The 15248-nt window shown below is 38.8% G+C and overlaps 1 protein-coding gene across 6 annotated transcripts in view; it reads left to right on the plus strand.

Moving 5' to 3' along the window:
• Positions 1-15248, plus strand: part of LOC117571873 (serine-rich adhesin for platelets) — a 41989-nt gene that overhangs the window by 19449 nt on the left and 7292 nt on the right. For all 6 annotated transcript variants that reach the window (XR_007954989.1, XM_052005255.1, XM_052005257.1 and 3 more), the window contains 5 exons: positions 139-439; positions 1904-2209; positions 2276-2516; positions 2579-3573; positions 4670-5633. Coding sequence is in view for 5 of the 6 variants with exons in the window: in XM_052005255.1 (XP_051861215.1) it covers positions 139-439; positions 1904-2209; positions 2276-2516; positions 2579-3573; positions 4670-5633 (2807 nt within the window). In the remaining variant the exon portion in view is untranslated. The remainder of the gene's footprint in view (positions 1-138; positions 440-1903; positions 2210-2275; positions 2517-2578; positions 3574-4669; positions 5634-15248) is intronic.

A 15248-nucleotide genomic window follows, 5' to 3' on the forward strand; every position in this document is an offset into this window, starting at 1 on the left:
TCCCCCGCACTTTCCTTCATTGTTATCGTCTCAGTTTTGTGACCTGTTTTTTCTGCACTTTTCACTTGCAACTTAATCGTTTGGCTAACCTGCTTTCTGTCTATTTATCTTTGTCTGTGTGTGCGTTTCTTTTTGCAGGGCCAAGCGGAGAGCAAGAAGCACGGCGCCAAGCGTCGCAACAATGGCAATGGCAACAATCCAGGCCAGCAGCTGGAATCCAGCGACCAACAGCAGCAGCAACAGCAACAGCAGCAACTACAGACCAAAGGCACCGCCATGTCCTTTGGCTTTCGCAAGAAGCTCAACGGTACGCCCAAGAAGTTCAAGAAACTCCTCGAGGCAGCCAACAACCATCATCACGGCAATAGCAACACCAACAACACAGCGTCCACAGTGGCCACAGACACAAAGGACGACAACGGCAATGCAATGCCGACAGGTGAGCAATGAGTCCTTGTTAGTTAGTTAGTACTTAATGGCAAGTGAAATATATGTGTGAGAAGTAGAATAATCTGTCTTGTCATCAAATTAACAAGTATTACAATTATATCTTGGATCCATATTTTTCATGCTTACACAGAAAGAAAAAACGTGATAAAAGTCAAGTATAAAATTGTTTCAACCTAAAAATCTTCTTTCAAAATTGTTTTGTTTAAGATCGAAAAAATCTTAAATCAAGATTTTCAATCTACTTTTCGTCTAGATTTCTTCTCTCTGTGCATCTTTATGACACCAAGCTTTCTTAAAGCCTGAGTTTAAAAAGATACAAATGATAAACAGATATGAAAATATACAACATCAAAGATAAATTAGTCTTAAAATTTATAAGAAAATGAAGAAAGCATGTCTCTAAAAATCATTTAGAAAGTGCGTATTTAAAGACTTTAAGATCTTAGAGATTTTGCATGATCGAGCTACCAAATTTGGTGAAAATATTCCTTAAAATTAGAAGCACGCTTGGCTTATTTTCAAAGTTAGTAAGTGTCATTCATATGGGCGCAATGATATCTATACTTAAAATAAGAAAAACATTATGAATAAAAATCTAAAAATATAATTTTAGCTTTTATTTTTAAAGAACCTACATAGAATGAAAAATTTAAAATTTAAATTTTACACACATGTATACAATAAGAGTATACCTTGAATTATTATTCAAGAAACAATGAATAGTTTCTTTAATTTTTTCATTTTGAAACCTAAATTATTGAAATTGAAAATTATTAAATTGAAACCTCAATTAATTTGTATATATACAACCAGAGAGTGTAAGCTAGTAACATATTCAAGAATCAATTTTAGCGGTTGAGTTTGGTAAGAGTATCGGAGTGAACATCTCAATTAAATTATAATAATAATAAGACTTTGTGCTTGGAAGTGAAAAATTGGTTGCGATCAGATAAAATATTTAGAAGTTATTTAAGAATTACTTTTGTATGCACATACTTACTGTTACTGACAATCACTGTATGGTATATTTTGAATGTAGAACCATATCACTATACAAATTATAGTATTTCGTATATTTTCAGTATTTTTGCGTTATATAATTTCGATATATTTTAAATATCGCACTGTTTTGCTTTTATTCGAAATAATTAGCGGGTATCTCAGCTTTCTTGTTTGTTTATTTCTAGGAAAGCAAATAAAATATAATATAAAATTATAAATATAGATTATTAAAATTTCAATGATCTTTATACCTCTATAGCCGGTATCTTTTAGTCGAGTACACTCAATTTAAGTAGCATTCTCGTTAGTTTTTATTATGGCATTTTAATTGGCGACAATTTGGCGTGCTATCTAACCGACAAAGTGAACAGTGCTGCCTTCTACTTCTTTCACCGCCAATACTTTTAATACTAATGCCACTTCTTCCCCTGGCTCTGCTCCTTCATTCCAGCTACCGCTCCCGCTCCGCCCGTGCAGTTCGAGAAAGTGGGCGTCGCCGGGGCCCAGAAGACAGCAACGAATCGCACAGGTGCGGCGGCTGGCAAACGTTTCGGATATCGTGGCGCCGTGCCACGCCCCGCCTCAGCTGGCTTAGCGAGCAACTTCAGCGGCAGCGAAGATGTGGTGGAGACGGCAGCCAATGCCCAGAATAACAACGCCACCAACAACAACAACAACACTGGCAGCAACAACACAAACAACAACGGGAATAGCAACAGCAATGTGGCTGGCACTGGCAATGTGCTGGTGAGCAATCGTAAGTGAATCGACAGCTCCTTCAACATTCCCTTTCCTATCTCTATGAATTTCCCTCTCTCTCTAGTGAAGCGACGTTCGAAGAGCGCACACGCGGGTCGCAGCGGGGATGGAGAGCCCAAAATAGCACAGCCCAAGACGCTGACGTTCAATCTGAACCAGAACACAACGATTGAGTATCAGCGACGTCAGTTCTTTGGCGAGTTTGCGGATGAGGCAAGTGCCACAGCCACAGGTTCAACAAATGCGGCTGCCACGTCACGGCGCTACAACTACAACAATCTGGCCAACATGCATGCGAATGTCATGTGAGTTTGCAAGCACTTTAATTCAATTTTGTATCAACTAAATGAAGTTCTTCCTCCCTCAGCGTTCGTCCCACACCGCGAGCTGCGCCCCCAAGCTTTGCCAAGTTCACGCTGCAAACGGTGAGTTTGCCACGTCCCGAGTATCCGGTGGCCATCAGTCTGACCGCCACCACGCCCACTACGCCCAGCAGCAGCAGCGTGCAATCGCCACACACCGGAGCCAGAGCCAAAGATGTCTCCTCACGTCCGCATCCCTTGACCTCGATCCATGTTCAACCCACAGCGGGCAGGCAACTGGATCAGAAGAGCGTCAAGCAGCTGACGAACAGCACAACGCGAAGAGGATTCTCCGGCAGTCGCGAGATTAGCGCGGACTCAGGCATTGCCAGCATGGATATGGCCGTCGACTCCGCCAGCAGCTCGGGATCGGGTTGCAGTGGCAGCAGCTCCAAGCGTAGTCGAAGTCGTCCACGGAATCTGCAGATGGTCATGAGTGGACGACACACGTTCGAGGTGCGCGACATGGATGATCCGCCCTCCAGTGAATCCAACTCTTATGTGGAGCCCTTGGCTTTACCCAAGTTACCCACGGACAACAATCAGACGACCCCTTTGCCTCTCATTGGCTTGGTACGCTCCAATACGGTCCTGAGTCGCGAGAGCTACGAGCGACGTCAGACAACATCAGCTTCCGGACAGCCTCAGGCTTCAGCTCAGGTGATCTTGCAGACCCCAGAGACTCCTCCTAAGCCCAAGGCAACTGGCTCCGATGACAGCGAGAGCGTGGATGAGGAGAAATTGTATCTGGACTCGTCCACCTCCGAGAAGAGTGCCAAACAGCTGAGTCACAGTCAGTCGTCGTCGATGTCGTGGCGCTGCCAGGCGGGCGAATCTCTGGCTGCCAGGGATTGCAGCAGCATGAGCATCTCCAGCACCAACAATAATAGCAACAGCGACACTCAGGCACCCGACAAAGCCAATGAGAAGGACGAGGACATGTCGCTGGCTCTGGATGACATCAGTTTGATCAACACCGACATGCAGTTCAGCACTATTTGTAAGTCAGAGCTTAACTTTTGGGAAGAATTTAGAATCACGGAAATCTTCACTGAATTGCTGAGAAATTTCCTTATTTAACCTCCAAAATTACATCCAGTATTAAGCCTGATCTTATTAACTAATCGGTATTTACTAGGCAGCTTCTAACAAATGAAAATTAATCCAGTTTATTTGCCTTCTGCAGACTCATTAGTTAAAAGTTAAAAGGAATGTGGAAAGCCAAACTGTGGGATATAATCTTGGCAAAAAGTATGCAATCTTGGCATATTTCTTATACATTTTCTCTAACGTATCCCAATTTACCACCGACCACATTCAATCTAATTAAGATAGATCATTAGACTCTTGTCAAAACGATCTCCTCTTGAATAAAAGAAATCAAGCATATTTTTAGATGCGTCGATGGAGGAATAACTCCTTCTTATAAGAGTCTTGCAATCTATACTGATAAATGTTTTCTTGAAATCTTATCTGTGTAATCTCCTCGTATGCACAAAACTTCTAATAAATTATAAAAACAGATCTTAACATTTAAGTGATGAAGAGCCTGATTCAGCGCAATTTCTGAATGATTTTAGAATCTGAGTTGAGAGAAAAGAAAAAAAAAGAAAAGAAAGGAAAGAAAAGGAAAGGGACATAATTCATCCTTAACCCATGGGTCATTTTGATTACTTCAACATATTTTGCTTAGTAAACACGTCTGCAACCATCGTTGCAACAACTAACTTGAATAAATATCCCATTTGTGAAGAACCTGGAGTGTTTTAAGATTCTGGACTTAGAGAAAAAGAAAGAAAAGAAAAGAAAAGAAAAGATTTATCAAAAACAATTCAACCGTAGACTCTTGAATTCTCAGATTACTTTGATGTAAACTTAGAATCCGAGGTGAGAGAAAAAGAAAGAGAAAGGATTTATTTGAAACATTTCAACATTACATATTTTACTCTTACCCCATCCTTTTGATTACTTCAACATATGTTGCTTAGTAAACATCTCTGCAACCATCATTACAACAACCTTAACTAGAATAAGGTTGTTGAAACTTCGTAACAAAAAGCAATCTCTCACATTGCAAATCTCTTCACTCCCCACAGCTTCTTTAACTGAACCAGCACCCAAGCCCAGCTGCTCCAATGCTGGCCCCGCACAGGATCACTTGCTCAACATGCACATTGTGGACAATCGCGAGGCAACCACAGTGCGTCTGCCCATCGAGCGACCACGCAGCTTCAATAATGCGCTCAATGAATCAAAGTTCGCTGAACTGGCGCTGGCAAGCAGCAGTTGTTTGTTGTTGGATGATGAGACTTCGCCCACAGACAGTTTGGTGAGCAGCACCGAGGAGGCGTCTGAGGAGGCGGGGGGCAAGCTGAAGAAGCACAAGCACAATGCGGAGCTGCAGCAGAAGGACTTTGATGTGGACATCGATGATATATCTCCAGTGATGGAGCTTGAACTCGATCCCGGCAGTCGCAGTCCCCACTCCCCGGGCACGCCCACACACGCCTCCCATTCGCTGTCACTGGGCTCGGACTGTGGCAATCTGATCGATGACGAGATCGCCGATCAGCCCGCATTGCTGTGCAACAGCGAGGCACAAGAGCTGGCCACCGACACGCCCACCTTGATGGAGACACACACGCACACCCAAACGGGATCGTTGCGTTCGCTCAAGAGTCAGTCCAAGGCACGCACAGCCCTGCAGCAGGCCATCGAGTTGAGTCTGCGCACTCCGGCTGCAGTTCGTCGAGCAGTGCTGGAGAGCGCCGAGTCCCTGGACACTTTATCGCCCTGTGAATCGATTTGCTCCGACGATCTGATGATGGACTTTGATATGAACAGCAGCGTTGATTCCATCGATCGCACCATGTCGATGCGCAGTCGCAGTGGCTCCGATCTCCATAAGCTGGGCACCGACATCGATCCCGAGCAGGCCGAGACGGAGGCGGAGTTGTTGTCGCAACTGGAGTGCAAGGGCAGCGATGTGATGAAGGAGCTCAACAGTTTGCTTCGCGTGCGCATGCAACGCTCCACAGCGAGTCCCAGGGAGCGCATCAGGTGAGTTCACATGCCGCATGCCACATGCCACATGCTGCTGCATGCCACACCTTGAGGTCTCCAAGCCCATTTCCATTACCCAAAACTAATTGAATTGGCCAACGGGCGCGTTGCCAAAACACCCAAAAAAAAAAGGAAAATAATCCATTGCGGTCTCTTGCCTTTGCCTTTCCTTTCCTTTCATTTTACTTTTGGTTTGCTTTCCTTTGATTCGATTTGACTTTATTAACTCGTCTGGCACTGAGCCAACTATTACACTTGCCTCAGTGCCTCATGCCTCATGGTTCATCCAGTTGTTGCACCACTCCCAGCACCACTTGAAAGTAATGCAACTTCTGCCTAATCAATCGGTCGTGCTCCACTCCCTGCCCTAATCTCTCTCTCTCTCTCTCTCTTCTTTCCCTTTCCTACTTTTGCTCTTTGGCCGGCCGGCAACTTGACTTCAATTTAACACTAGAAAGCCTGCAGAATTCACCCTGATCTGAAGAACAAGAACTTTTCAAAAGTTTTTCAAGTGCTTTTTACAGAATTCTGGTGCATATTGCTTTCTATTTTTGTTCCCAACAAAAAACTTTAGGTGGGATAATCGAAATAATATAAACATCAATTTATTTGTGAAAGAACACTTAAAATTAGATAAATCTGAACGACATTACAAAGTACTTTACTTGTTATTAATAATGATTAATAATAATCATTTACCACATTCTGAAGTCTATAGATAGATTGAGTTTAGCTTAGAAATTCAGAAGTGTAAACTCTATTATTAAAGCTTATGCATATTTTAAAAATAAATGTAAAGCTTCTTAAGCACTCATTGAAAAGCTTTAATTTTAAAATTCAGAATGCTACCAAATTATTAATTGATTTATAGCCCATAGGAGCCTTATTTCAATCAATAATAATTTACAAGAATGAATTAGAACTTTAATGCTCACTTTTAGAAGTTATAGCTTTCAGAAGCGCAATAAAATCAAATTTCAATAAAAATTAATGTAAAGCTCCTTGAGCTAGCTTTCCAAAGCTTTTAATACAATGAAGAGCACTTTCACATACTTTAAGTATTGGCAAAGCTCACTTCGGAGCTTTTTCAGTATTCAATTACTTTGCAAAAGTGTATTAAAGCTTTAATAACTTTAAAGCATTTATAAAACTCCCACGCTGTACATTTGCTCTACATCTTCAGAAACTTCCATTTAAAAACTCTTGCTCCACTCCTTTTAAGACCTTGGCATTTCTAGTGTTAACTTGCGCAATTCTTTGGGGCTTATTTTCCTTTGCTCTCAGATTGAAAACTGGATGGAAAATTGAAATTAGCCGAAAATTAGACAGACAGCATTTGAGACAGGTTGAAATTTGCAGCATGGTTTAAGCTGCATTAGGCTGTTGTTTTGGCCAAAAGGTCGCTCCATTTGATGTTGGCAACCAAACAAAACAAAGCAAAACAAAAAATTCGCATTTATTTCTTACCAATTCCATTCCCACTGTGAATCCCATTCGGATTCGGATTTGGATTCGCATTCCCCGTTTTGCCAATTGCCGCTCTCAATTGCAAGGTTTAAGCGCCTGCTACCACGAATTGTTGTTTGAAAGCCAAACACAGGGGCAGGCAGAGAGCAAGAGAGAGAGCTGGGAGAAGAGGCAATGGCAACGATACAACGACACAACGACAACGGCACTTGGCATTTGGCTGGTCTCGGGACGAGGTCTGGCCTGGCCAAATCGTGGCCGTAGTTAAGATAACATTTTGACTCTGCACTGAGACTTGATGGCGAGTGCCGCATTCTTTTGTCATGGCAACAACAGCAACAACAACAACAACAACCGGCAACAGCACGACAACGTCGACGAAAAGCCGTTTCTTGTTCCAGCCAAAGTTTTGTTGTGGCTTTGGCTTTGGCTTTGCTTGTCGCATTTTTATTGCATTTGCCAAAGGAAAAATCAATTGTCTGGCAGGCGCATGTGAACCTGTTCCGACTTGTTGTTGTTGTTGCTGGAAAAGCAGTCCCAACACATAACTGCAAAATGCCGCTGGCCTCGAGAGCGAAACATCAGCTTCAGCTTTAGCTTCAGCTTGAGCTTGAGTTCGTGGATACGCATGCGCCTGGGGATTGCCTTTCATTATGTATTGGTGAATGTCCCCATAAATTGTAAGCACACACAGAGGCCAAGAAAACCCATCGAGCCAACTACAGCTGCAAATGGCAAAGCAAACAGCTGCGAGCTTAGCTTAAATCTTTTAATCGTTTGAAAAACCATAATTCATAAGCATACTATATGCTTCGATAATCGGCCCACACACTTGTGTGTCTTATGTCTCTCAACCTTGGGCCATAATCCATTCAATCCATTTAGTGCCGAACTACCACAACATGACTCACTCAATTCACTGCATCGTTGATGAAAAAATGTGCTGAGTAAGTTGTTGCCAATTGGCAATTGGACATTTGGCAACAGCTGTCAGCGATCTTCATCTCTTCGTTGTTGTACCTCAATGTTATGGTCGTAATAGCCCGTATTCGAATGACCATTCTCAGTGCTTATCTCTCTCTGTCTCTCTCGCTAATGGTAGAAAGCTTTCTTTTCTAACGGCAATGCCACACACAAAGCTCGAACTCAGCAGCAGCAACAACAACAACCATAACAACGAGCATTAGAACAACCATCACAACAACCATCACAAACTCCTCTACAACACATTCTTGACGCTCTTCGACGCAGTTGAGTGAAACGATTTGGAAACGAAACATTGTTGGCACTCGGAATGCGCACAGTGAAGCAAAGCCTATAAGCAAGAAATCAATTATATCATTAATACAAATTTGTTCAAAGAATGCCAGACTGTCTATATATGAATGAAATGGTGTAGCCAAAACTTATTAAAAGTAAATATGTTGTTAGTCAATACAATTTTTTTAATTAGAGCTATGAAAAAATTTAAAATTAAAAGTATACTTCTTCATACAGACAAAAATTATTAAAAGTAATTTTTATAAACGAATAAGCGATGGTATAAAATGATAGGTTTGTTAATCAGAAAACAACATCCTCCTTTATAAAATTTAATTTTTCAATCAAAGACTTATTAAAAGTAAGAATTTATTTTCGAATTGCAAACTTTTGGTTTAAGAAAGTATGTAAATTATATTGACACACAAAAGTATTGATTTTAATTATAAGTTTTGAGTGACTTATATGCAAAATTCTATTTATTCGAAACTACTTATGTAGTGAGAGTCCATTCATTCATTAATTCTTCCGCAAAGTAATTCTTTTCTGCTTTTTAATGCAATACTTTGGTAATAGGCAAGCAGTTTATTAACATATTAAATTTTTTCAGACGCTATTAATTTTTTTATTGATGTTATTTATAAAGCTTAACAATTTTTGCACCAATACTAATTAAGATAATTGCTTTTACAAGTGAATGCATAATAATATGAATTAATTACTTATGTAAAATCAAGTATTTATTCAGTATAAATAGTTCCAAACTTGACAGCAATTAAAATCAACTATTTTCATAGTATAAAAGCTTCACAAAATGCGAGCAATTAAAAAAAAAGTATTTATGCAGTATAAAAGTCTTCCAAAATTGACAGCATTTCCCTCACTCTTTGCCCCACTGTGCCGTTCCGTTGCCACTTTGTAGCAGCCTTGAGGCTCGCGCTACCAACTTCCAACTTCAGTATTAAACAAGATCTCAAAGCGTTCGGTTCGAATCGATACGAGTTGCGTCGGTTGCGTGGGTTACTTCAACAACAACAAGACAACAAAACAAATGCTTACCCGTTACCCATTATTTCCCTGTTCAACAGTTCAACTGAGATCCAAGAATATATTATAATCTCGAAGTAAATGTTAAATACCATTGCAGTGGTTGTTGTTAGTGTCGATAGTGTGCTGTGCAAGTGTTTAAGCTGCGTGGGAGTTGCCTAACCCGGAGAGTAGCCAAGTTAATTGCCATTGTGTTTGTGGTTCATAGACACAAAGCCCAGAAATAATAAACATAAATCCAACAAAAGCCAGTGACCGAATAGACCAAACTCCCCTCGCGTTCCCCCCGCTCTCTCGCTCTCTCACTCACTCTTTCGCATCAGCAGCTAAATACAAACCGCGGATACGCACTGTTGCCTTTTTCATGCCACAGATACAGCGCTAAAGACGCGCCGCAGGCACAAGTGTCAATGCTTTTTGTGTGAATTTCTGTGCAGATACCAAAATACGTAAAATAAAAGACTAAATAATAAAAGTAAATAAACTGCGGGCAGACAACTGGTTTGCTAAAAAGTGAGTAACAAAAATACCAAAAGAAACATAAAGAATGCTAACCAAAAAAATAACTTATAATGATAATGATGAGCAGTCGAATAGCCTAATCGAGTAAGCACAACCACAAGTTAGGGAAGGGGAAACTGGGGAAGGGGAAGAGGAAGAGGAAGGGGGTCTGTCCCAAAGTAGGTGCTGATTTCCGTCCTGACCGCAAAACCCTTTTGCCACTTGCGTCACTTGATATGCCACAGACCACAGGGCAAGCGAATGGATCGCCAGTGCATTGAGTTGGGAAAAACAATAGAAAAACTAAACTGGAAATCCGAAACGGAAAAGTGTGTCACATGCAAATTGCATTTGAAATAAAGCGCTGGAATTTGATGCCCATAAACGTAACAATTACGGCCAAAAAAAAAACACTCAAATGTAAAAGAGACGGCAAATAGAGAGACGCGATCTTTTCGTATGACGAAAAGTAGATACTCTTGAATATTGAATGAGAAGATAGTCACAGTTTTATTTAATGAAACTTACAAATATTTAATACTGATCTTCGATTTAACTTCAGATTGAAGAAAATAGTAGAAAATAGTTTGTTTGAACTGAAAATTATTTCAATTATATAAACTGCCACACTATTGTTTAAAGTTTAGACGCTAGATCATTAAACTATTAATTTATATGTTGTAATTTGTGACGGTTACATTTTATAATCTACAAAACCAATCAATTGCAATGCAAAAACATTTGTTGGGGAAGATAACTTAATTGTTTTACTACAACAATTAAATATTTTCAATTTAAGTAGTGCAGTATTGAACTTTAACAGTGCAGTAATATTTTAAAATATATCAAATAACACAAAAATACTAAAAATATACTAAAACTTATATTTGGTATATTATTTGGGATTACATTAGAATACAAAATATACCAAATTATCAGTGCGGTATTTATTTTAAATATACCAAGTGAATATACTGTCTAAAATACTGAATTTATTCCAAATGCAATATTTAGTATATGGATGCACAGAGTGCCAAATATATCAGATTGTCAGTACGGTATTTATTTTGAAATATACCAAACTAATATACTGCAAAAATACTTAAATATACCAGACGATTATTTTGGTATATTGATATTCACATTCAAAATATACCACAGAGTGCAAAATATTATATATCAGATTGTCAGTACGGTATTTATTTTGAAATATATCGAACTAATATACTGCAACAATACTTAGACGATTATTTTGGTATATTGGTATATTTACATTCCAAATATACCATAGAGTGAAAAATATACCAGATTGACAGACAAAGCAACAAATATAAAACATTTTCAATTGAGAGATAATTAAAAATACTTTCGTGAGCATAGCTTGAACTTTACCTTACTTAATATTGAAAGTAAATCATTTGTTTGGTATTCAATTCTATTCGTATTGTATTCTACACAATCCATCAACAAAAGTATCTTCAGTCTTCACTCAGAAATCATAATACCCTAAGTAAGGGCATACGCATAAATCATAAAGAATAATCAGCTGCAAGTGCTGACCCCAAGAAAACTGAGCTCCATTCCATTTGGGTAGTAATTTTGTTGTTGTTTTCAGTCTTGGTTGTTGTCGGAGACGAAGACGTAGACGTCGACTGTTGACGCTTCAAGTTCAGTTGCAGTTGCAGTTGCTGTGTTGCCTTCTGTGGCATGTTGACGTGCCACTGCCGTGGGTTTCTAAGTACTCGGAAATTGCAGTCTCCGGCAGTCTACTTCAGAGTTAGTTCAGTTCAGTAGACATGCATAATTCAACAGAATGTGCGACCGGCGACCACAAAATACCAAACTCGCCTGCAAATACAGATGCAGATACATTCACAGATGCAGCCACAGTCAGAGCCAGAGATACGTAAGCTATCTACCTACCTTAGTTTACTACCTGTCTGTCTCCGTCTGGTTCTTCCTCTCTTGTCTACCTGGCAGCCATCGTTGATCATCATCAAGAGCAGCTTCAGCTTCAGTCTGTGGCGCAGACACAAAAAAAAACTTGCCACAAGATACAAGATACACACCGGATTTGGATTCTCAGCTCAGATTTGTTTGCTGGCTCCCCATTCTTGTTCCTCTCGTGAGAATGTTGTGTGTATGCTTTTCTTATGGTTATTAACATGACGATGGCATGTTGCCAGTTGCCAGTTTGTTTAGTTGTCGAGTCTCTTAATGAAGCGCCCTTTGCTGCAGTTGCCAGATAAAGGGGCAACTGCACTTCCGTGGCCATGACAAATGACGTTTCACCATACAAATTGATAAGTGCCGTTAGGCGCGTCGTACAATGTTAGATGTTGCAACGCCTCTGCTTCTCCAATTGCCTTGTCATCGCTGACGGTGGCAAGTTGGCAGTTGCCACTGCTTGGAGGCGACACATGCCGTTGGCAGTGGCACAAATGGGTAGCAGTTAAATTCCCATATCTCTCTCTACTCTCTATGCAATATAAATAGTTACTATATACTTGTATATATTTACGAGTATGTTTACAGTTACTGTTTAGAGTTAAGCGATTCGCCGTTGCAGCAATTCCAGCTCCATTAGCTTGCAACTGTTGCAATGACGAACGTTTTGTCGTCCACACACACTCAAACACTTTTATGGTATGAAATTTCCGGTGCAGTTGTGCAAAGTGCTGTTGTTGGCATTGTTTTGGCTTCGTCCACAGTCTTTCACAGTTGATTTCTGCAGTCAAGACAACAACATGGCTGAGAAATTATGAATGCTTTTGTGTTTGCTTTGCCAAATTTGCATAAACTGAAAGTGTTTCTTGCTTAAATACCATATATGTTAACTATACACTCCACCGTCCAGTGGCAAACACCCTTTCATATCTCATTACGAGAAGTAGTCAAGGGAGATCATGATGTACAGAGAGTGTAGGCCAACACTTGAGCTATGTCATTACATATGGTAATAGCACAAGTATTTCACTTGTTTGCATAAATAATAACTGTTAGTTAGACAAATAATTAAAGAGAATGGAGCAGTGATCAAAGAAGGTTAGATTTAATAGTGAGAGGTGTCGCTTGGAAAAGTCTTCATCAAATACTTCATTACACTAACATATGCAAATGAAATACGATAACTGCAATAAAGAAATGCACCAGAAAAGTGAAAGAAATGAAGCTGCATAGAGGGAAAGATTTTCTAAAGGTGATTAAAATTGGCTACACCAAAAGAAAACTGCCATCTACTCATATGAAATAGATATCTTAATGAATCTGAAATCTGATTACAAGAATATGAGTAATCAATGAAAAGGCAAATTTAAAGGAAAATTTTCAAAATGCCAAATTGAGGAGCTAACATAAAATATAACTATTTGTAATTTGTAGTAGGATTACATTATCAACAAAAGAACACACCGAGAGTTGAAATAATGAAAAGGAAAAGAAATTCAACAAGCTTCCTTATACTGACCTGGTATCGATATCTTAAAACACGATTACTTAACATTGCTAAACATTAACATTCAAGAAAGTAATCAAGGAAATGTCATTAAATCAATATAAATTGACTTGCTCCAGCACCTTGAACGGAAATAACTGAATGTTAAGCTGCACATTAGAGTCCAACAAATCGCTTCTAATGAAATGATCTTGGGATTTTTAGTTGTAGTTGGACTTGTAGTCTCGCTTCAGCAACCAAACGACTGTCATAAAGAACACTGATGAGGGGATAATGGGATAGCGTTATTTATTGAATATGATATATATTTATCCCTACCAAAAGGCAACCACGCAGAAATACCTGTTGGCCAGATCAATGCCGATCACAATGCTCAATTACTCTTAGCTCTTCTTACTTTTTGGCTCAATAAAAGGAAGACTAGTAAAATTGCTCAACTTCAATGTGAAGTTGCTTGAGTAAACAAATTCAATAAAATTCTTGCAACATTTTATAAGTTTTTCAAGCAAAACAAAACCTTGTTATATTTAGATTATGCCACCATATATAACAAAATTCATATGTATTTTTTCCTCTTTCAACTCCGACCTTATAAAGTTTATATATTCTTGATTCAAAATGACATTCGAGCACATTCGACTGTAGCTTTCTTACTTGCTTCTGTTTGCCTCTTCGTTCTTAAGACGCAATTAGGGATTTCTAGAAAATAACAAGTTTTTTGGATTTTAATAGTTCTACTTCTCACTTCATACAAATAAAGCTAATTACAATAAATCATAATTTTCATCTATTCAATCTACATATTTGCGCTGCTGTGAAAGCTTTACAAAAAAAAATTTTTAACTCATTAAATTAAACTCACAGCAGAAATAATTAAGCTTTGCGGCAAAATAATTATAAGCTCGCTTGATGACTGCTTCATAGCGCAACAGCTCTGAATTTTTCTTTAATTTACCTCTCTTTTTTGAGCTTGGAAGATTTCATAAAATTACCTTTGAAGCATCTTCTTTAGGTCTAAATTGTTAAACCAATTAAATAGAAGATCAACAACCTGAAAGTATGTTTATGAACAGAGAATTTGTAGAAGCTTTTAAAATGAATTAAAATATTATATTTATTTTTTTTATGTCGATTACTTTTTATAATATTATTATATTATATTTATAGCAATTTCTAAATTTGGAGTAGACCAAATTGATGCAGAATTTCGTTTAAATTGAAATTCAAATTATTTAATGCCAAATTTAATGGAATTTCTTCTAAATTCAAATTAGTTTTATGCAGAATTTCTTTTAAATTGAAATCACTTTCAAGCGTAATTTCTTAAAAATGTTGTCAACGATTTTTGAGCAATTTCAAGCTCAATTTCTTTGTCATTCTCATTGAAAAAAATTGCAAAAGCATTTTGAGGTAATAATTTAGTTTTTGTTTTTGCCAAGCTGCAAAGTTGAAACCTGAGTTGTTTCAGTTTTCTTGGGCAATTACGTAGCACTTTTGCTTTTTGTTGATTGTTTCGTTGTTATTGTTGTGACTGCAGTTAGTTATCATTGTTATGCTTTTGTCTCGTTGTTGTTGTTAAAGCAAAGCTAATTAAGTTTCAGCCAGCGTTGAGTTTTGTGTGTGAAAGTCAAATAAAATGCAAGCAATTTGTATGTTTTTCAAAAATTCACTTCTTTGCTTTTATTTGGCGTGCCAATTGGCCATAAGACGAGCTGCTTATTTACTTAAGATGCGACCTGGAACCGCGTCATGCCGTTATAATATGTGTAACTTTAACCTTTCGGAATGTGGTTCAGTGGTTGTTGTTGCTGGTTGTTGCTTTTATTGTTGTGGTTGCTGCTGCTGCTTTTCGGGTATTTGTTCAATATTTTGTTGGGCATTTT

Source organism: Drosophila albomicans, chromosome 3, assembly GCF_009650485.2.
Source record: "Drosophila albomicans strain 15112-1751.03 chromosome 3, ASM965048v2, whole genome shotgun sequence".
Taxonomy (NCBI): Eukaryota; Metazoa; Arthropoda; class Insecta; order Diptera; family Drosophilidae; genus Drosophila; species Drosophila albomicans.